At 34.3% G+C, this 20,716-nt stretch overlaps 2 protein-coding genes across 2 annotated transcripts; one reads left to right on the top strand and one right to left on the bottom strand.

Moving 5' to 3' along the window:
- Positions 1-1,962: 1,962 nt before the first annotated feature.
- LOC129796662 (sodium- and chloride-dependent glycine transporter 1) lies at positions 1,963-20,385 on the top strand. The gene is made up of 12 exons (XM_055838781.1): positions 1,963-2,535; positions 9,516-10,405; positions 10,547-10,745; positions 13,312-13,593; positions 14,281-14,437; positions 15,107-15,239; positions 15,311-15,549; positions 15,652-15,889; positions 15,959-16,087; positions 17,077-17,286; positions 17,368-17,541; positions 17,603-20,385. Exons 2-12 carry the CDS (start codon positions 10,295-10,297, stop codon positions 17,783-17,785), a joined length of 2,055 nt encoding a protein of 684 aa, XP_055694756.1. The 5' UTR covers positions 1,963-2,535; positions 9,516-10,294; the 3' UTR covers positions 17,786-20,385.
- LOC129796664 (uncharacterized) lies at positions 2,532-5,251 on the bottom strand. The gene is made up of 2 exons (XM_055838783.1): positions 4,457-5,251; positions 2,532-4,388 (listed from the first exon to the last, which is right to left on the bottom strand). The coding sequence occupies exons 1-2, from the start codon at positions 5,188-5,190 to the stop codon at positions 4,067-4,069; spliced, it is 1,056 nt and encodes a 351-aa protein (XP_055694758.1). The 5' UTR covers positions 5,191-5,251; the 3' UTR covers positions 2,532-4,066.
- Positions 20,386-20,716: the final 331 nt, after the last annotated feature.

The following is a 20,716-nucleotide window of genomic DNA, read 5'->3' as shown; positions in this document are numbered from 1 at the left end:
CAAGAGGCGCTAAAATCGAAAACAAAATTTGCCTATCTTTAAGGGGCAATAACTCCGAACATCTGTTATAGATTTCTGTTATGTTGCAGCCTGACTCAATATCTATCACCAGTCCGAAAATGAAGAAAATCTATGTCGCCGTTTAGAAGATATGGCCATTTGAAAAATTCTTGAATTTGAAAAGTTCTAAGAGCCATATCTCTTGAACGGATTGTCCGATTTTGCTCAATTTGGTATCAAATTAGAGGTTTTGCAAAACTCTACAACTTTCTAGAACATCAGAAACCTCTAGAACTATTCCTTTAGGACGAAAAGTGCAAAAAACTGTTTTTGTTGAACAAAAATCCGCCATTTTATGTTCTGGAGGTGACCTTGAAATGTATCGAAATATATGTCAGATTATAGCTTATTTCAATACCTTTCCAGAACTAGTCAAGAAATTTCTGTATGTGCAATAGAACTTGAGATATAACCATTTTTGTCTTTCGAATTGATGAATTTCATAAAAAAAATCAACTTTGCCTACTAATACTACTTAAAAATTAAATTACAACGCATAGACTGACCCATCCGCGTTGTGGTATACCAACTCTAATAACTGGACGCGTTATGATTGACTTTTTGTTGTCTTCTAAAACTGCTAACAAATTAATTTACAGCGCATAAACTATTCTCTACAGTCTTCACTTTTTGGGACACCAACTCGTATATAACTAAACGCACACGGAAAGAAAAATTTGTTAAAATGTTGTTAAATGTTGTTACTGCTGCTGCTTTGCTTCCATGTAAATTTCAACAAAATGTAGTTGAAATGAGGTTCTCACTAAAAAGTTGTTAAAATTTGGTCAAATGTAGATATCGTTTGTTGTTAAAAATTGCATTTATCTACAAATGTTGGTTCGGATAACCAAATTTTATCTCCTTTTATCCTCTCTGTATTTCAACGTACATTTGGGTTTCATGAATAAATTTGTGTTATTTTGGTAAACTTTTATGTAATTTCTCACCGGTAAAATATTTTTGCAAAAAGACTTAATGATTTTTTCTTCAAGAAATGAAATTTAAAAAAATAATTGGACAATTTTTCTCAAACAAAATATAAATTATTGAAAAAAAAAGCCAAATTAAAAGTTAAAAAAGTCTCTTTATAAGCTTTTTTGCTATTTTTATGGCGCTGCCGATGTGAAAGATCATGAATATGGCAGAAATTATTCTCTTATTAAAATTATCAAATTGATATAATTTTTCAGAAAAGTAATTTTTTTTAATTATAATTCTAATTTTTTTTAAATATGTATTAAAATAATATTTATTAAGGATAATCGCTAAATTCTTTGGTTTTTCAGAAAAAGTAATAAATTAGTGACAGATTTAAACTAAATAAGACGATACGCAATTCGTCTGAATTTTCTTTTGTAGAATAGATCTTGGATTTACTAACACACACTCGATAAATTCTAGGGGAGACGGAGCAAAAAGTCAGTGAAAAATTTTCAATTGCCAATTTCTCCCTGCTGATAAGAATTTATACAACTTGACTGTTTTTGTCCCAGTCGTCTCCTTTACACAATTTTGTGGGTAGTTTTTGATAACCATTTCATGGAAATTATCCACTTAAAAAATGAGAATATTTGCTTGCTTTCAAAAATCGGTATTCAGCGTAAAATACAATTTTATAACAACTTTTGAGGTGCGGCGTAGTTAAATGCTGTTTTGAGAAGATTAGCGCGCTGATTCTCTTTTTCTTAGCAACTTATAACAACTTTTCAGCAAAATGTAGTTAAAATGAGATAAATTCGTGAATTTATACACATTTGTGGTTAAAAATGACCAAAAGTTATCAACAATGATATAGTTTTAGAAATTTAACTACATTTGACCAAATTTTACAAACTTTTGTGCAAATTTCTAACAAATTTTTCTTTCCGTGCATTAACTTTTACTTTTATGCAAAATTAGTCGAGACAAATAACCAATTCTGCAGTTGCGGGTTTGTTCGTTAACTATAAAATCAAAAACACATAAAGAGTATCAAATATTATGATTTTCATTTAGTACTGCGGGTGTGTGCTAATGCTAAGAATTTTGCAATTGAGGCTGTATAGAGAAGACGAGACATCCCCTGATGCGCGTGCCCCACATATAATGTGTGGGGGATGTGCAAGAGCGCGGGAGATCACGTAACGTCTCTCTCTCGCAATGTTAGATGGCCCAAACTCATTGAGACTTTTCCAGGTTCCTCGTTAGTTCTCCGAGACATGGCAGGCCATTCACATGCACTGCCCATCCCGTTATCAGCTGCGGTGAGTGCTCTAAGGAAGTGAAGAAGAGGATTCCTTCTGCTCAGTGAGTGCGTGCAGTGTCGTGCGTGGGTGTGCTGATTTATTTTTCATTTGATTTTTTCCTTGTGTACAAATTGTGCAAAAAAAAAAAATAAAATAAAAATGGAGCCCTCAGGGCGCTTCGTACAGCATCCCCGGACTTCCAGCCAATCTCCTTCTTCACAAGCAATCACTGCTGGAGCCTCTGAGTGCGGTAGGTTGATCCTCCAACACACACACACACACACACGCCTTCCTCCACCATATGGAGGCTTTCCCACACCAGGCGCCCCCACTGCTATACATAACATAACACATATGTAGCATTGTGGGAAAGGGCAAAGAAGGAGGAAAAGAGAAATCTCTGCGAATTTCTCTGGAGTTGAATTGATAAAGGAATGATGGTGTTTGGGGAGTTGCGGGGGTGGCGGTAGAACAGGAAGTAGGTCAGCAATGAAATTTCCCAATAATTAGGATATCATTTCGTCTGGAAGAGACGGATTTTCCCACCCCCTTTCCATGTGTTATCTATTAACATTTTTCGTACAAAAAATATGGGGGCATATCAGTGCTCATTTTTTGTGGGACTTATGAGAAAAAAATTAATTATTTTTTTATACGATTTATCGTTGAATTCCAAGGAAATAAATAAAAATATTTTGTAAGACATTTTTTAATTTATTTGTTTTAAAAAGCTTTTTATTTTCACAATTCTTTAAAAAAAACTTTTAAAACTCTTAGAATGTTATCCAAAGTCAAAAAGAATTTAAAAATTTTGTCTACTTTAGAAGAAAATGATTTTATTTTGGATTTCATTATCTAATGCTCGCTCATTCTTGTGAAAAAGTTTTTAAAATCTTACAAAATCGTTGATCAAAGGTTAATTTTAGTGTTTAATCCTTCATTTCTCTTAAATACGTTGAGATAACCTTTAGCGGAATAAAGGAAAATTTAGATGAAAAATTTAAAAATTTGCATTTGTTTTAGAAAACATTAAGGAGAGATTAAACTTTTAGGGTTATAAGGTTAGATCAGGCTAAAAAATCAGGGTTGAATGGATTTTTAGATGATCTTCACAAACTTAGATACCCAAAAATGAAATTAGTACAAAATTATCCAATAAAAAATACATTCAGCTCAAAAGCTTGACCTAAGTTTAAAATCTTAGAGGTCTAACATTATAAAAATCTAATCTAACATTAAACAAATTAGGTCAAGATTAAAAAAGAAACTAAAGTCAGAAGAATTTCAAAACTTGTAGCAGCTAGAGCCTAAACTGTACTAATATGTAGTTTTTTTTTCTTCATCACTTTTCACATAATTTTCCCAGATTTTAGGTTCAGGACCTTTACCAGGGTCAATAAGGTTAGATAAGGGTTAAGGAAAAAAGTCTCCCAAATAAATGGCCCAAAGACGTTTCAGAAGTTGTGGGATGGTAAAATAGATATTTAGGGTTCTCCTTAAACTCTTGCCTGACCTGAGTAGTCAAAAATTGTAAAAATAATTATTCCTTAAAATTTTCTTCATTAGCAGGTTTATCGTTAAGAGGTAGGTACATTAAGAGGTCCGATATAGGCCAAGAAATTCTTCTCAATAAATCTCATTTCCCTAAACTTCTCCTTTCCATTCAAAAAGAAAAAAACTTTAAGGTTTATTGCCTTAAGGTCTCAAACTCGCTAACTTAGTTATTCAGTATTTTATCGTCCAACCTGTAATATGTACCTACTTGCTATGTATGTATATATTTACTGAATAATACATCTGCATTCCTCGTATAAGCTACGAAGATCTCGTGACGGCGGATACATCAGTCTGCGATTATCCCTGATTGTCTCCAAATTAGGGTTGAGTTGCAATCTTCTTATAGCTGCTGCTCGTCTCTGAGCAAGTCGATCAGAATTAAGTATTAACTGGAAGCACGTTCCATAGTTATTGATGCCATTCATCCAGAATATATCATCTTCATCGTTTACAGGTCGATTGGCGAGTATACCTTTGCTTATTTCTTTAAGTGCATGACTCTCATAGAGATAGAAGATCATGTTAGGGCAGGTTAAGGAGGCAGATCTTAAAGGAAAAATTGAGTCATGAAAGAAAAATTCTTTTTTTTTTTATTTAAAATCTTTTAAACTTACTCAAGGACCGTCTTTCCTAGAGTCTTTGCGGGATCCTTTATCATGATAATACGTAAGCTATTCCGTGCTGTTTCTACAATTGTTTGGACAATCTCTTTCAAGGAGACATATCCTTCGTTACGCAGCATAACGTACTCTAGACGCGGTTGATTCATGAAGAACGTTACGAGAGTATTGGTGGTCATTTGGAAGTTGCAGGAGAGTCGCAAATTGGTCAATTTCCTATTGCAATCCGCCAATTTGATGAGAAATTCATCATCACAGTTGATATTCATAAGCTCCAATGTGCGCAGATGTCTGGCACGTAGGAGGGCATTGAGGCCCTTTGGGGTGATCCTTTTGCACTTTATCAACTTCACCGTGTGCACTTTGGGATTATTCTTGATGAGCTCCGTGAAAAGTTCATCCGTGAGGGATCTCTCAAACCACAGTGAGATCTCACGCAAATTCGTACAATTGATCGCTCTCTCCACATTCCACCTTCCTTCGGGCCGTCGTGAATCTTTATGTATACTCTCGTATTTTGCCATCATCTGCGTGGCAATTTCTTGGCATTGCCGGGAACATGCTCCAAAATTCATAATGTCCACAATACGAAGATGGGGTGCAATGAGGGGGATGAAAACATCCTCAACGGGAATATTGAAAATTGTTGCTTTTGGACGTTGTGTGGTGCGATTGCTCCTTTTCCGCAGGACAAAGGACACCAATTCATCCATCAGAAAGAAATTCATTGCCACGCACTTTTATTAAAGGTCCACCACCACGCACAAGAGAAGGCACAGAACTAAATTTATCACAGAGGGAAGGGAATGTTTAGTCAGGATCGGCAGGATAGTGGAAGACAAAGAGGGAACGATTGCAACAGAAACGTACCGAAGGCAATTTTCGGGAGTTTTTCGGCTCAATTTGGTAGCTTTCTTTCATTTTGTACATATACATACATAGTAGGTACATAGCAGGAGGTACAAGAATTTACAGAAATTATTTTCTTCGAATGTGTCTTATCTCTCTGACCTTGTAGGGTTGAAGGTCAAGCTCAATCTACCTGTGAGCTACCTGAAAACATATTTAAGTCAAAATACAAAATAATGAATTTCCAGAGAATTATATTCTTTTCAATTTTAAAAATTCTTTTCTGAAGGGAAAAATTGCATATTGAAATCCTTTTTTGAACCAAATCTTCCCTATTTCTTGCCATCTTAAAATACAAAATTACCATTTTTCTCTACAATTTGTACTCTCAACTCCCCTTCTAGCCCTTGTGGCTTAAAAAGGCTGGGGTAGTAAAGCTTTAAAATTTAAAAAAAACTCCCCTTCTAAATTATTTTCTTTACTATTTCAATGAAAATTTCTAACTAACGTTCCATTTTAATTAGCACAAAAAAACATACTTTTGCATATTACGCAGAAAAATAATTCTTTGTCAGCAACTATGTCATTCTCCCATCCTGACATGTCCTCGAGTGAAAAATGTATTTTCTGCGTTTCCCGTTGAAATCATTCGCAATTCTCTTCGTAAACATTACCTTGAGTGCAATTAAAATTGTTCAAGGTTCCGCAAAAATTTATACGCGATCGTTAAATAAAGTTTTGATGCATGAAAAATTTTCTTTTTTATATTTTTCCAGAAACTATATAATGAGGGAGTTGTAATACATAGGTAATTTAAAAGACTTCAAAAAGGGATTTTATTTTCTAAGAAAATTTTGCATTTAGGTTTCCTGAAGAAGTTTTTCATACAAAAGACCTGCCAAATAAAATAGCTGAAAATTAACAGAGGTACACAATTGATCTGCTGCTTAATTTTGCTTCTTTTTTCTCTCCTAAAATTCTTTATTTTTACAACAAAAGAGAAATTATTTTTTAATTAAACAACAACATAAAAGAAAATATTTTATCTCTTTTAATATTGTTAGTTCTATGCATATTATAGTTAATATGTCTTTGCTATGAGAATTGTTTTGTATTAAATTGTCTTTCAAATGAAATTTATCCTTTCCCACAAAATGGTAACGAATCTAAGCGGATTATATGTGTGCAAACGATACAATTTTGAAGCTCAAAGTATTTTCAACTGAGAAGAATGCACCAGAGCCATTGAATCTATATATAGAATTCTTTTGATGAATAAAAAAAATTGTAAAAAAAGTACTACAAAAATAACTTTCATTCAGATAAAATTAAAAAAAAAACATTCATAAATCTCGGATGAAAGGAATCACGCAAAATTCCAATATTCGGTAGCTTATCATACGAATATTTAATCCTATTACTTCTGCTGTCACTGATAAGCGAGCTCTTGACTGATCTTATCACTCATGCGTGGGTGTTTAATAAAATGTATTTTGACTACAGGAGAGGTTTGATTTTTTGACAGTCAATGGCTAAAAAAAATAATTTAATTTGCCATTCGCAGGATTAATTTAACTTTACAAGGACACCCCCGCGTGTGTTTACACGTAAAAAGCTCACCGTAGGATACAAAATGGATGAGATGCATTTATGATGTGATGACCTTGTGTACATACAATCACGGGACTCACTGATTACCTCAAGAGAGAGGTCACAGACCATGGGGGAAAAACGCACGCGCCGTGAGAAAAGCGTTCGTAACACGAAGAAAAAAACCCGCGGAAAATATTAATTTTCAATCATATTTAGCGCGAAATCCTTGCCTCCCACACACGGATGCACACCCCTCATTCACTCTACAGAGTGGGAAATACTTTTCCGTATAACCTTCCGGGTCCCTCCCCCTTCTCCACCTCTTCAGGCATCTGTGAGAAAATAATTCAATGGGAAAATATTTTCTTTGCAATCACTGCCAATCCGTATTGCCGCATCAAAGAGATTTCCCCCTGTGTGTGATGTTTGTCTTACCTTGCTCGACGTGTCCTCCTTTATGGCGCCTAAAATTAGAGGGGAAAGTTTTGTCTTTGTACGATGGACAAATAATATCACAAAGGGGCGGATAATTTCTCTTTTTTAGTGACTAAGAATTTTCCATATGAGTGGAAAAATCCAACTTAATTTTTTCTACAATTTTTATATCCCTTTTCGGTGTTTTCGTAATTATTTTTTTAAATATATATTTCTTGTTAAAAAAAACCTAAATATACCGATGTTTATTTTTGTATTAATTATTCTCTTCTATACGAAGGATAATATTTCTTTTTGATACTTTTTTCTCATTAAATTTCAACATTGTATTGACCGTGAAAATTAGGTCAGAGCGACATAGACATTTCCTGAAGGTCTCTTTCTTAATCACGCAAAATTCCAGGAAATATTAAACATTAATTGCAAATATTATGGAAATACATATATAAAAGCGATAAATAAAAAATTCAAAAAATAAGGCTTATCATAAAAGAAGCAAAAAAATTCCCCAAGAGGATTGTTTACATAAAGTTAATCTCTTTCTTGGTCATTCATTGGGTGTGTGGAGTGTGGATGGATTCACACGGAAATACTTCAATGGAGGATACTCCGTCTACTTGCGGGAAATGCCAACAACCCCCGACCTAGGGTCAAATAAGGGAAGTAATTTGTCGAATGTGTGGGGGTAACACAGCAAAGCTAAATCCGTTGCTACTTTTTGGGCGAATTGAGGAATGGGGAAGGGTGGTGAAGAAGGGTACCCGTCTGGTGCTTCTTGGTCATTTATTGCTGTGAAATAAATGAGAGGATAAACGAAAGGCAATAAAGCTTCGTTGTTTTGCTGGTATAGCATCCAACGATTAACAAGGGTAACAAAACATTTACACAGTATGCAGGAGCTAAAGTTTAGGAAAGAGCTTTAATTTATGAGAAAGCTCACAAATCCCAAAGCATACCTATGTATGTTTATACATTTTTATACTATTTTATACAACAATACAGAAGCGCTTTACTTTTTTGGAGGACCTTCGCCCCCATGGGGAGTGGGTAATAAATTATTTTGCATCGTGAAAGTGATTTGAAATTGATAGCATATCAATTCTCCGCCAAGAAGCTTTTTAACCTTTAACCTTCGAACACCGCTCTGCTGGGTTGAAGGAGATTTAAGGTGGGGGAAATCGTGGGAATTCCACTGCGTAGAAATTTGAGAAAAATCCCAATTAATTTCCACAATTTAATTACATTCAATCTATCCATGCCACAGCAGTTCAATCTCCATACCAACTCTGACCTACTTCCAGTACTTTCCCTTTTTTTCCTTGCTCTCTCGCGTGCTCCGCATGACTACAGTGGATCCATTCAAGGATATATAGCTCCATTAGGGGATACCGCAGGGGTGTTTTTTTTGTTAAACACGAGAAACAACACGAAGAAAACAGCATGATGTTGAAAATTATTTTGCAAAGTTGCACTAACAAAAAAATCCTCACAGCTGCAAAAAAGAGGGGTGGTTATAAATGCAAATATAGAGAAGAGACCTCTTTCCACCCCCTCTATTCCACACATTGTGGGTTACTCTATAAAATACCACGAAGAGCGTGAATTCCTCGTTGCAATACAACTATGGCGTTCTATTGATGAGAGATTACAAGCAATAAAATGCGCAACAAATGCGTCACTATGCGAGGATTTTTTTTTTTATAAAACAACCCCATTCTTCCTTTGCACAGAACCCACACTAACAACATCCCATTGATCCCCTATATACCCACAAATGCTTTTGATTTAATGTAAACAGAATTATTCAATTTCCATGCAAGAGATGGAAAAGTACAGATTGAGGGAATTGTGGTGCTAAAAATTACTATATTTCTAAAGGGCTAAAGTAAAATTTTACCTCTACTTCTTCTTTAAAAATGAATCACGTAAAATTGGCAATATTTCACCATGCACATTTTTCCCTTAAAATTGTTACATGAAAATTAATTCATCATTTAACACTTTGGCTGTGCAATTCTTGCTTTTTTTCTCACATTAGCGCAAAGAAATTGCCAAAGTCAATGCCAAATAACATATTCCCTCTAATTTTAAAGCTTAATCACTGTTGGAGGTGTGCAAAAAAATGCATCTAAAAGCTGTAACATCTTTTTTTTTTCTTTTCTTCCTCATCCATAAGATTCATCGCAGCTGCATTGTTGGATGTCACAGCATCATACATGAGGACTCATCTACTATACACTTCTCCTGTTGTGCTTGAAAATAAAATAAAATGTGTTTTTCTTTGTGAAAAGAAAAAAAAATATTCACTGTGAATTTGAAAGGACTGAGAAGTGAACAACTTTTCTCTCATCTTTGTGCAACTATATATTACCTACACTACATAGCTCTTCACCATCAGCTCAACTAATGATTTAACTTGGATATGTGGAGAAAAAGGAACTTTCTCACACCCACAATATGATGTGAAGTGAATTATAAAATGAAAATTCAGTGTTTGTGTATGACAAGTGCCAAAGGGTAGTGGGTGAAAAAATGCTACAAGAAAACACGGAAAATGTTAAAAAATAGCGTTAGGAGATGAACGTTTTTTCCTTATAGTTTATTTTTCTTTGTATCCATACATAGTAATAGAAGGAAACGGAGAGTTAACGTGTGAAAAGTAATTAATTTTTTTGGGAATGTTCTACAACAAAAAAGGTGCTTCAAAAAGAGATGATATATCTGTGGTGACGTGTGGGTGTGGGGTCAATTAAATGTGGTGCAATGCTGCCAAAATAAATAAATAAAAAAGGAAGTAAAGAAAAAATAATAATAATTTCACAAAAAAGGTGCTAGAAAATTTTCATTTTGAGTGAAAAAACACGACGACGACGCTATTTATACATAGAGAGAGTGAGAACTTGGGTGTCAAAAGGCATCTACCCGTGTGTGGAAAGTTTTGTGCGAACGAGAATCATGGCGAGGACATCGAAGATGCCAAAGGAAAAGCATGGGCGGGAAAGGAAGCAAAAAGATTTGTTGCAGAAGGATGAGGTGATGACAGATGTGGACTTGGATATGTGGGAGGTAAGGATGTTGCCTGAAAGGTTTTTCTTCTTGTCCTCTTTCACTTTGAGATTTTTCTATATGAAATACTAAGAAAATGATGAAGAGAGTTGAAGAAAGTATATAAAGAAAAAATCTTCTTCTTTTTGCCCCTTTTGAAAGGATGAGGGTAAATTCACGGCAGTGAGCTCGCAAGTGCCACTCTCCGGTGGTGCAGACGATACCAATGCAGAGACTGATACGTTTCCTGAACGAGGAAATTGGACGGGAAGATTTGATTTTCTTCTCTCACTACTCGGATACTCTGTTGGGTTGGGAAATGTATGGAGATTTCCCTATTTGGCCTACAATAATGGCGGTGGTGAGTGAACCCTTTTTTTTATATACATTATATGTACAATATATAGGTACTTATTTTAACCCTTCCATTCAAAATTTTAACTTTGTCACTTTTTGTTGAACTAAATTAGAGAAAAAACTCTTAAATAGATGTTTAAAAAAAATCGTTTTTGACTACCATACGAAATACATTAACACATACTTCTCTTACGAACTTCCTTACTTGAGAATACATTCATCAATCACTTTTTTATGTATCCACATCTTGAACTTGAAACAAATACCCAAACAATCTTTTCAAAGTTATAATGACCATGAATACTGTATTTATTCCTTAAGACCTTAAATTTCTGTGTCATTGTTCATATATAAATTTTTTATCGATTAAATTTAATTATCACATTAAGCTAGAGCTGCCAAAATATACCAAATTCATGGGAAATTGGAAATTTTCATAAACCATTTCCTCGCGTAAACGTGCAAAAGAGATAAGCGCGATGGTAAAGGGAGAGAAGGAAAAAGACTTCCGATCCACTTAGAGAATCTTCTAATTTGCATAACAAAGGCACGAGCCGCGCATAGACTTCCGTATGATTTTTTTTCTCTGCCAAAGAAGTTCAATGGAGGATGCTGATGGGGAACTTTATGTTGGGGTGATGGGAGAAATTCCGTGAAAATGGGATGTTTCATTCTTTCACGTGCGCGCCAAAGGAAATTTTGAAGAGTGATGGAATTTTATCACATCTCCTCCTCCTCCTTTGATAATATATTTTCCTTTACACCTCATACATTTTTTATACATATTAGACCCTCCTATGCTTCCTGTGGGAGGGAGTAGGTGAATGAGCAGTAGTCAGTCACACCACATCAATCACATTCGTACATCACGCTTGTGAGACGTGAAAATCTCTTATCGCAGGAGTACCTAAGTCATGATGAGGAAAAGAATTGGGGAGAAGGTGCTCTGAGTAGGGTGAGGGTGGAATGTGTTTAATTTTCTCACTGAGTAGTGGAAAGTGCAAGGATGTTCCAGGAATGTGTGTGTGTGTGTGTAAAAGACTCTAAATAAAGCATCCACCGGTGTACGTAGCTCCAGGGCTCATTTTCACCTTCCTTTTGCTCTTCTCGCAATATCGATTTTCAATGTCATGTTTAATTCACATCGATACTGTGATGTTACTCATCTTGTAAATCCACCAGGAGTGCGCTCCCTAGGCCATATGAATAAATTCTCAAAGTGTAGTCATCACACTCTTCATTTGCCAGAGATTATCTCATGGCTCAGCAGCATTGGAGGGGGTTAGATTGAGCCCCATGCCGTTGAGTGAGGGAGATCACAATGTGCAGGTTGATACCTACATACAATATATCACTACATATAGTATACATGTAGAATGAGAAAGTGATGCGAAGGGAAATTTTATGCTAAACTGTGTGTAATATGGAGAAAATCCACCACGATTGGCATTCAGCATCGTCAAACTAATTAAATTTTATCCGTGACATTGTAAATGGGCCTATTTGCATCTTATATTACCAACATCTAGACCTAATTGAGGGATAATATCCACCACTTGTACCATCATCCTTTCACCCTCGTATATATAGGTACTCTATTACTATTATGTGAAATTTATTCCACCCACCGTGCAAAATATTCCCACACAGTGAGAGCTTTTCGCTGTTTTGTTCTATATATTTCGAAATTGAAGAATTTTTATGCAATCCTAAAAAGGTACAAAAAATTCCATTTTAGAGGTCGTCGCATGGAATGCCAATGGGGAGGATGGTGGAAGGAGTGTTAGATAACTACAATATTGTTTAGTTTATTTTTAGCACGAGAGTCTCAAGAGCGCATCAGACTGACAAGAGGAAAGCATTAAAAAAAAAAGATTTCCTTATTCAACTTTCTTCTGCGAAAAAAACGTTGCTAGTCCCTTTTGGGAATTTTTTTCTGAATTCTTTCAAGGATTCTTTGTAGAGATAATATTGAAGAAAATACACCAAAAGATAAAATAATTTTTCTGCAATGGATAATTATGATTTCTAAAGCGAAAAAAATAGCAGAATAAAGTAGGAAAAAACCATTTGTCCAGAAACTTTTGACGGGTAGTGTATGTAACTATAATAGCAAAACATTAATTAAATATTAAATATCAAGAATAAATGTTCAGCAGTCGGTGCTAATTTATTAAACACTATTTGTGTTGTTCAATATTGATAAATTAATAAACACTCTCGGTAAGAAACTTTCACAGGAGTTATTTAATTTAATTAATAATTCTCAGAAACAGGAAATATTGTACATAATATCAAACTTCCTGTGTAAATATAATATTTATGTATGAAATTGCAAATTAATTCAGGGTAAAATGGAATTTGACCACATGGAAGGGTTTTCCGATATGAATTGGATTGAACTTAAATTAAATTTTAACCTTGACCAAAATGTTTGCAAATCCATTTCAAAATTACTCACAACAAAATTGATTATGGCAATTGTGGTTTGGAAACATGCCGCCCTTGTGGGTGGAAGGGTCTATTTTGCGGATGATATAAAATAATTCTTTCTAAATAAACTTTTGCAGGTGCTTTTCTCATCCCCTTCTGCATTATGTTGGTCATTGCTGGGCTTCCGCTCATGTTTATGGAACTATCATTCGGACAATTTGCTGCTCTGGGTCCTGTGGCCATCTACAAGCGCTTCTGCCCACTAATGCGAGGCTTGGGTTACGGTATGATCATCGTATCAGCTGTGGTGATGCTCTACTACAATCTCATCATTGGCTGGACCATCTTCTACATGGTGGCATCATTCACAATGGGTGAACTCCCATGGCAGAGTTGCAAACCCGAATGGAGTACAGAGTGTGAGTTTTTCCATTAATTATTTTTCTTTGCAATGGTTGAATGAGTTTACTCATTTTTATACACTACCAAAAAACGCATATAAATATACATTTAATATCTAATTTTTAATAAAATAAATTTAAAAAAAAATAGTTGCAGACCTTGTATTAAGTTATTTTATAAACAATCTATAGAGAATCTGTTCAAACTACATTAGAAAAGCAACGTGAGGCGAGTTTATAAATTTAAATAGGTCTTTGTGGTGCATTCAAAACACATTTCCATCTTGATTTCAATGCCCGTGGGTGGTAATTTAACTCAACCACCCACTTATCTTACCCCACAGGGGACACTTTGTCATTTGACAGTGACAAAAGAGATATTTTGCTCTGTGAATAGGTCAGTGTCGTCACTCTTATATGAAGCATTTATGTTGAGAAATCTGCATGTTAAGGGATGGGGATGCACTGAACATATGATGGTCATGTGAGAGAAAATTATTTCTCTCTCATGTCCATTTTATTTATCTTCCATACTTTATGGAGCATTCATTGTAAATTATCCACATTTGATGAGCTTTTCAACACACATCATCATCCATCTCACAAAACTTTCTATAGGTATACCTACTCTTTTCTGCACCTGACAAGCCACCCCGTTGTGATGGAAGTAAATTTAACTAAAATGTTCTTTTTTTCCCTTCGTAGATTGCTATTCATACGCAAAAGCGGATCTATGTGAGGCAATTAATGGTACTTACTACTTGAGGACGTGCTACAACACAACAATGCTCGATGAAGCATCAAATATCACCAAATTGGCCAGTGAAGTGCAAAAGAAACCACCCGCAGAGGAATACTTCACGTAAGGAATTAATTCACTCACTACTTTGTCCACAATTCAAACAAATTTTTGCCCTAAATTGAAGGTCATGAACTTAAGGATCAGGGAATTAATAGGGCAATTTAATGAAAATCTTTAACAATTTAAATATACATAATTTAACTATTATATACTTGCCCTAAATTTAGTAGAAGCACGTAATAGGGCATTCTCGTGTTAATTAATCATTATAATCTATTGTATTTAGATTACCAGGCTAATTTACTATTTAGTTTAAATTGAAAGGGGTAGGACACTATACTAAAAATTGATGGAGACGCCTGGTATTCAGAGTTTCATTATTATTAAATAGATAATTAAATATTCTCTTAAAGTTAGGAGTTCTAAAGTCTCAAAATGAACTATTAGAAATAGAATTTCTATCACATAAACTTAAATTACTCAAATAAGGGAGGTACCATAAGCCCCCAGTTTTTTATTGGAACTTTCAGCTCTCTATACCATCCTCTATTTCATCAACGAAAGCTTAAGGATTAAAAATTAATCAAGCATGTGTTTGGAGATTTTCAAGTACTATCAAACTTATTCCTCTCAGGGGAGCAAAGAAAATCCTTGGATTTTCAAAACATCACTTGAAAAGTTTTTCGTTGTTTTTGCAATAAAATTAATCCTCTGACGATATTTTTTAAGGCGACACGTGCTGGGACTTTCAGATGGCATCGAAGAGACGGGAAATATAAAAATCAGTCTTGCACTGTGTCTCCTCGTAGCGTGGATCATTGTCTTTCTCTGCCTGTGCAAAGGTGTTCAATCATCGGGAAAGGTTGCTATTTAGGACATTTCTTTTGTCGAAAAAAAATTCTTTTTCACACCAATTTGTTCTTGTTTTTCTAGGTTGTCTACTTTACAGCCCTTTTCCCGTATTTGGTTCTTGTGATTCTCTTTGTACGCGGTGTTACCCTACCAGGAGCTTCCACGGGTATCTTGTTCTATTTAACACCAGATTGGACTCAATTGTGCAATGCACAAGTTTGGGGTGATGCTGCTGTGCAGATCTTTTTTGCCCTTAGTCCAGCCTGGGGTGGCCTAATTACACTCTCGTCGTACAACAAATTCACCAATAATTGCTACAAGTAAGAAGTTTTACAGCAGAATTTGGAATATTTTTGGAAGATTTTTTCACTTAAAATATTAAAATCTAAATTCAATTTAAATGTGTTTCTCAATAATTCCAGAGATTCATTAATTGTGGCTTTCTCAAATATTGCCACATCCTTCTTTGCGGGACTTGTTATCTTCTCCATCATTGGCTTCTTGGCACACGAATTGCATGAGGATGTGAAAGAAGTTGTTGATCAAGGAGCTGGCTTGGCGTTCATTGTGTACCCGGAAGTTGTAACACGCCTCCCTGTTGCTCCTGTTTGGTCAATTCTCTTCTTCGTGATGCTTCTAACACTCGGTTTGGATTCACAGGTTTGCCATAAAAATTAACTATTCTTTTCTTTGTAACATGAAGAATGAGAAGAAAATTTTGCTTTGCAGTTCGCCTTGATGGAAACGGTCACAACGGCTATTCTGGATAAATTCCCAAAATTGCGTCAATTGAAAATTTGGGTGGTGCTCTTTGTAGCTGTTGTTGGCTACATCGGTGGACTAGGCTTTACCACCAATGTAAGTCTTTCAACGGCTGGTTAAGGATTTTTCTACGTTTTAGTTTTTCTAGATTTTTAAGTACTTTGCTTCTTTTTCGCTTTATTTAAATTCTGTTTAACCTGCTGGCCGCCAAGACCTTGGAGCTTCCTTAGAGCGCCAAGGTGGGGTCGTTGAACGACCCCAAGAAGGAAGTCGATTTTCTCATAAACTATAAAACCGGGAACTGTCGGGTCACTACCTTTAGACTCCTTATATAGTCCTCTTGCCCCTTGCATCACAAATTCGCCACCCGGAAACACGCAGAAGAAGATATTAGGGAAAAACATTTTTCACTCATTTTTCACACTTTCTTCCTGAGAAATTTGCCACGAAGTTGACCGCAACTGCTATTTTTTTTCACTACTTCCCCACATTCCCCTCACTTCCCGCACCGTGATAAATGGCAATATTTCTCGAATATTCTTTATTGTTTTGCACATTTATATGCTTCTAATTATGTTTTATGTTGTTTATGTTACTTATTCGCGATAATTCTGACACTGAGATGGTAAAGTGAGAAAGTAAACACAACCCTTCAACCCCCTTCAACCATATGATTTATGATGTGACTAACTTCATTCTAAGAAATTTTCCGCAGCATGGCCGTTACACCAATTTTTGAATTCCCTTTTTCTACATTTTCCTTAATAACTTTTCTTGTGGTGGACAGATTGCGCTGAAATTTTTACACAACCTCCTCAGATAACCAAGGAACTTATTTCCAAAAGATGGGAACGCTAACTTTTATATTTATTAAGTTATAGCACGAAATATAGGGCTGGGGTCGTTCAACGACCCCGCTTGGCGGCCTAGAGGTTAATTCAGACCTTGTATTTTCTTGAAAGTCGTTAAATTTAACCCAAATTGGTTTATTTTTTTTTGCTTTTTGTTCTCTGTATTTTTCAATTTTTTTCCCATTTTCTATCTTTTTTTTCAATAGTTTTCAAAAAATTTCTTTTCTTTTACAGAGTGGTATGTATTGGTTGCAACTTATGGACAAGTATGCCGCCAATTGGTCTGTTCTCCTAATTGCCATCATTGAATGCGTCCTCATATCATGGCTGTATGGTTCAGAACGATTTCTAAGTGATATTCAGAGTATGATTGGAAAGAGATCGAGAATGTGGAATCTCTTTTGGTCATGGATGTGGAGAGCTATAACACCTCTAGCTCTTCTGGTAAGAAAAACATCAAAGACATTTTCTTTGTTAGGAAGTTTCTTTGTTGAGAATCTTTAAGTGACTTTCTTTACTCAACAGTTTATACTCTTTTTCAATTGGGTTGAGTATAAGCCAGCCTCGTATGGACACTACGTGTACCCCTTGTGGGCCGATGCAATAGGATGGATTATTGGTCTTCTACCTGTTCTTGTGATCATTGTTGCAGCTATTCTGCAAATAATTCAAGCACCTCGTAATTTAACATTTATTGAGGTAAAAATTATAAAATTTATAAATCAGAGAATAAATTAAATTAATTTCTCTTTTGTTGAAGAAAATAAAACTTCTCACGAAACCTACACCGGAATGGGGTCCAGCTGGGAATCCACGATTTATTGATACATCAACGCAACGGTATGAGAACGTCCCGAGTACAGTGGTGCTAGTGAATGGGTTGCCAATTGATGGGAATGGAATGCGGACGATGTTCGACGAGGACGAAGGACTGCAGCTCTGAGAACGAGCTCTGGTTCCATCGTCTTCGGCAGCATCACAGAGAATTCCCGGTGGAGCTCAACCCCTAACTGCTGCTGCTGCTGCTGAAAATGATGGTAACCAGAGAACTAGTGAACCAGTGAAAAACCCTCCGATAAATGTGACGGAACCCACCGTGGGTATCCTCAAGGGAGTACGTGCCATAAAGGCTGGCCCTACGGCAACAGATAGTCCCAGTAGACAACCACTAATACGGAATGAGGGCAATGGTAGTGATCAAAAGTCAAGCAGTCGACCAAAAACACACCATAGCAAGAATAATTAAAAGAGAAAAAAACCAAAAGAAGTTCGTAAAATATTTTAGATAGGCTTCGTGGATGCCAAATTAATTGAATAACAAACCATCTGTGTAAGGACCTCGTAATGCAATTTTCAAATACGAAAGCGTGCGTGCATTAAGTTCTTTCCTCTTGCATATTGCTGGGAAAATTTATGCAACCTTCCCCCCCCCCCACCCCATCAAATTAAAATGAGCGAAGGTAATCAGCATGAATAAACATACTTGAGAGACAGAGGATGTTGAATATTGATGTTCCTCGTTACATATATACATATACATACATACATATGTGGGAGCTAAAATTGAATTTTTAGCTTTATATAGGAATTTTTTGGTGTAATTTTTGAATGAATAGAATTGATGTAAATAAAAGTATTTTTTCATAATTTTTAGAGAATTTTTTTTCTGAAGAATGTGTACCTATTATATACAAAAAATATACATAAATATGATGAATGTATTTTGTCCAAATGTACCTACACGTTATTAGAAAAAACAAAATAAATTATTAAAAAAAAATGTTTAGAAACCAAGAAAAAAGAAATCAGTATTAAATGTTGAACAAATGGCAAAAAAAAAAGATTTTAGAGTCAATGTTAGAGGGAACTATGTACCAAAACTGTAAAGAAACATTACATAATATCTATACAAATGTAACGATAAAAAAACACCCCAAAATAATCACAAAGAAGTAGAGAAAATTGTCACAATTTGAATGGAAGTACCTATCTAAAAGAATTTTTTAATGAATCTCTTTAATGAGGTTTTAAAAAATATAAAAGTGTCTCTTTTCATTTTCAGACAGAATAGAAATACTTTTATTGATCAAATAATACAAAGATTTGCTGACAGAATACCACAAAAAAAAACACAAAAACCTTTTGAAATTTTTCTTTAAAATGTGGCAAGAAGTTCTTTAAATTCAAGTTGTGACCGTTATAAAACGAACCATAAAAAATATATGTGTGTACCTGCGTAAGAAAACTATCAGAAAATATGTAGCAGGGCTGAAGAAGTTATCCTTTCCGAATATATACATATTTTATAAAATCCATATAAAATGAACTGGAAAATACAAAGAATGTCGGCTTTAGATTGAAAGGTACAAAGAAAAAAAAATGAAACTACAAAAAATGCTTTCTGTATTTAGAAGCGAATAAGGGATAAGATTTAGTTGAGTCGTTTATTTATGTGAGAGTCAATGTTAACAGAATATTAGCAAAATTTTCCTTCCTTTCCAAATAAAATTGAAAAAAAAATACGAATTATCGACGGAATAAAATTTAAAAGAAATTTTTGAATTTCGAAAGAAAAAATTTCAAAAAAAAATTTGAAACAGGGCATGGAAATTGGAATATATCACCAAAATATATCAATTTTATCAAATTATGTATATTTGAAATTGATCGAAAATCTAAATATACATTTTATTCATTGAATGATATCAAAAAAAAATTAATTCGGGAAAAGAATTCACAATATAAGTTTTTTCTGAAATTATTTCCAAAAAAAACGAAAGAAATCATTTTGAAGATCAGTAATTTGAAATTAATGATCTTATTAATTTAATTTAGAAGATATCACCTTTAATAAGTGAAAAAAATCAAGTGAGGATTTATATTGTAATTAGACAATAAAAAATGGAAAGTGAGATGAATATTTTAATGAGAAATGAACTAAAAGAATTGTTGCCAAAATAGTTTTGAGAAATCTTGTTGAACCTTGATGAGCTTAAAAGAAAAAAGTCTTAATGACAACACTAAGAGAAAAAGAAACTAATATTTTTTAAAGGTAAATTAAAAATAAGAACTGATTTATTTTTGTAAAGAAAAAAGAAAATAAACCCATCGTAAAGTGACTTAGATGTATGCAACGTCCAAAAATCTATATATATATATAGCATTCAGCACCATGTTAGAGATCCAAAATGAAATTAAAAAAAAACAAAGATAAAAAGTATATAGAAGAGAATGTGTTTAAAAAAAATGTTTGATTTTTTTGAGAGAGATTTAATTTGCAGAGTTATTAAAATAAAAGATAAATATATAAATAACTGTTGATGAGATGGATGTTCTAACGTACCTAAATACATAAGTTAATATCCCACCCTTGCCCCCCCTCCACCATTTTAGAGTCTATATGAAGTGTTAATAGTTGTCCCACTAAAGAGAACACCGCAACATATTTAATTTACATTGTTAGATATCGTGTCGAAAAAGAAAAAAAGAAGCTAAAGAAAGAAATGTAAAATATTTTAAGTCAATAAATTAAATGAAAAATTTAGATTTTTTTTCTCCATTAGAATTTTCTCTTTTTAGATACCTAAATTCTTTTTTTGTGGTTTAAATGAACCATCCTAATCATAGAAAACATCTTCGCATTTCGTGGTGAAAATGTGAAAATCTCATAAAATTTAAAAGCTTTTTCTATGTGTTGTATGTACTAAAATAGCAACGATTCCCACCATAATTCCTACGAAAGCTTTCTCAAACTTGCTCATGCACTCTGATGTTAAAAGCTCACAATATGTTTAATCCAACTGGACTTCAAAAATTATGATATAAAAATATTTTAAAATTGCAAGTAAGACGTCTTTTAAATCAGAAGAAATTG

Source organism: Lutzomyia longipalpis, chromosome 4 (assembly GCF_024334085.1).
Source record: "Lutzomyia longipalpis isolate SR_M1_2022 chromosome 4, ASM2433408v1".
Taxonomy (NCBI): domain Eukaryota; kingdom Metazoa; phylum Arthropoda; class Insecta; order Diptera; family Psychodidae; genus Lutzomyia; species Lutzomyia longipalpis.
This window is presented reverse-complemented; position numbering and strand designations above follow the sequence as displayed.

Excerpts from the sequence above, each read along its gene's own strand:
- LOC129796664 (XM_055838783.1), bottom strand. The coding sequence starts at position 5,190 with ATGAATTTCTTTCTGATGGATGAATTGGTGTCCTTTGTCCTGCGGAAA. Across the intron at positions 4,389-4,456 it reads CTAGGAAAGACGGTCCTTGA|ATCTGCCTCCTTAACCTGCC; the intron begins GTAAGTTTAAAA and ends TTTTCCTTTAAG.
- LOC129796662 (XM_055838781.1), top strand. The coding sequence starts at position 10,295 with ATGGCGAGGACATCGAAGATGCCAAAGGAAAAGCATGGGCGGGAAAGG. Across the intron at positions 15,890-15,958 it reads CACTCGGTTTGGATTCACAG|TTCGCCTTGATGGAAACGGT; the intron begins GTTTGCCATAAA and ends TTTGCTTTGCAG. Across the intron at positions 17,287-17,367 it reads TAACACCTCTAGCTCTTCTG|TTTATACTCTTTTTCAATTG; the intron begins GTAAGAAAAACA and ends TTTACTCAACAG.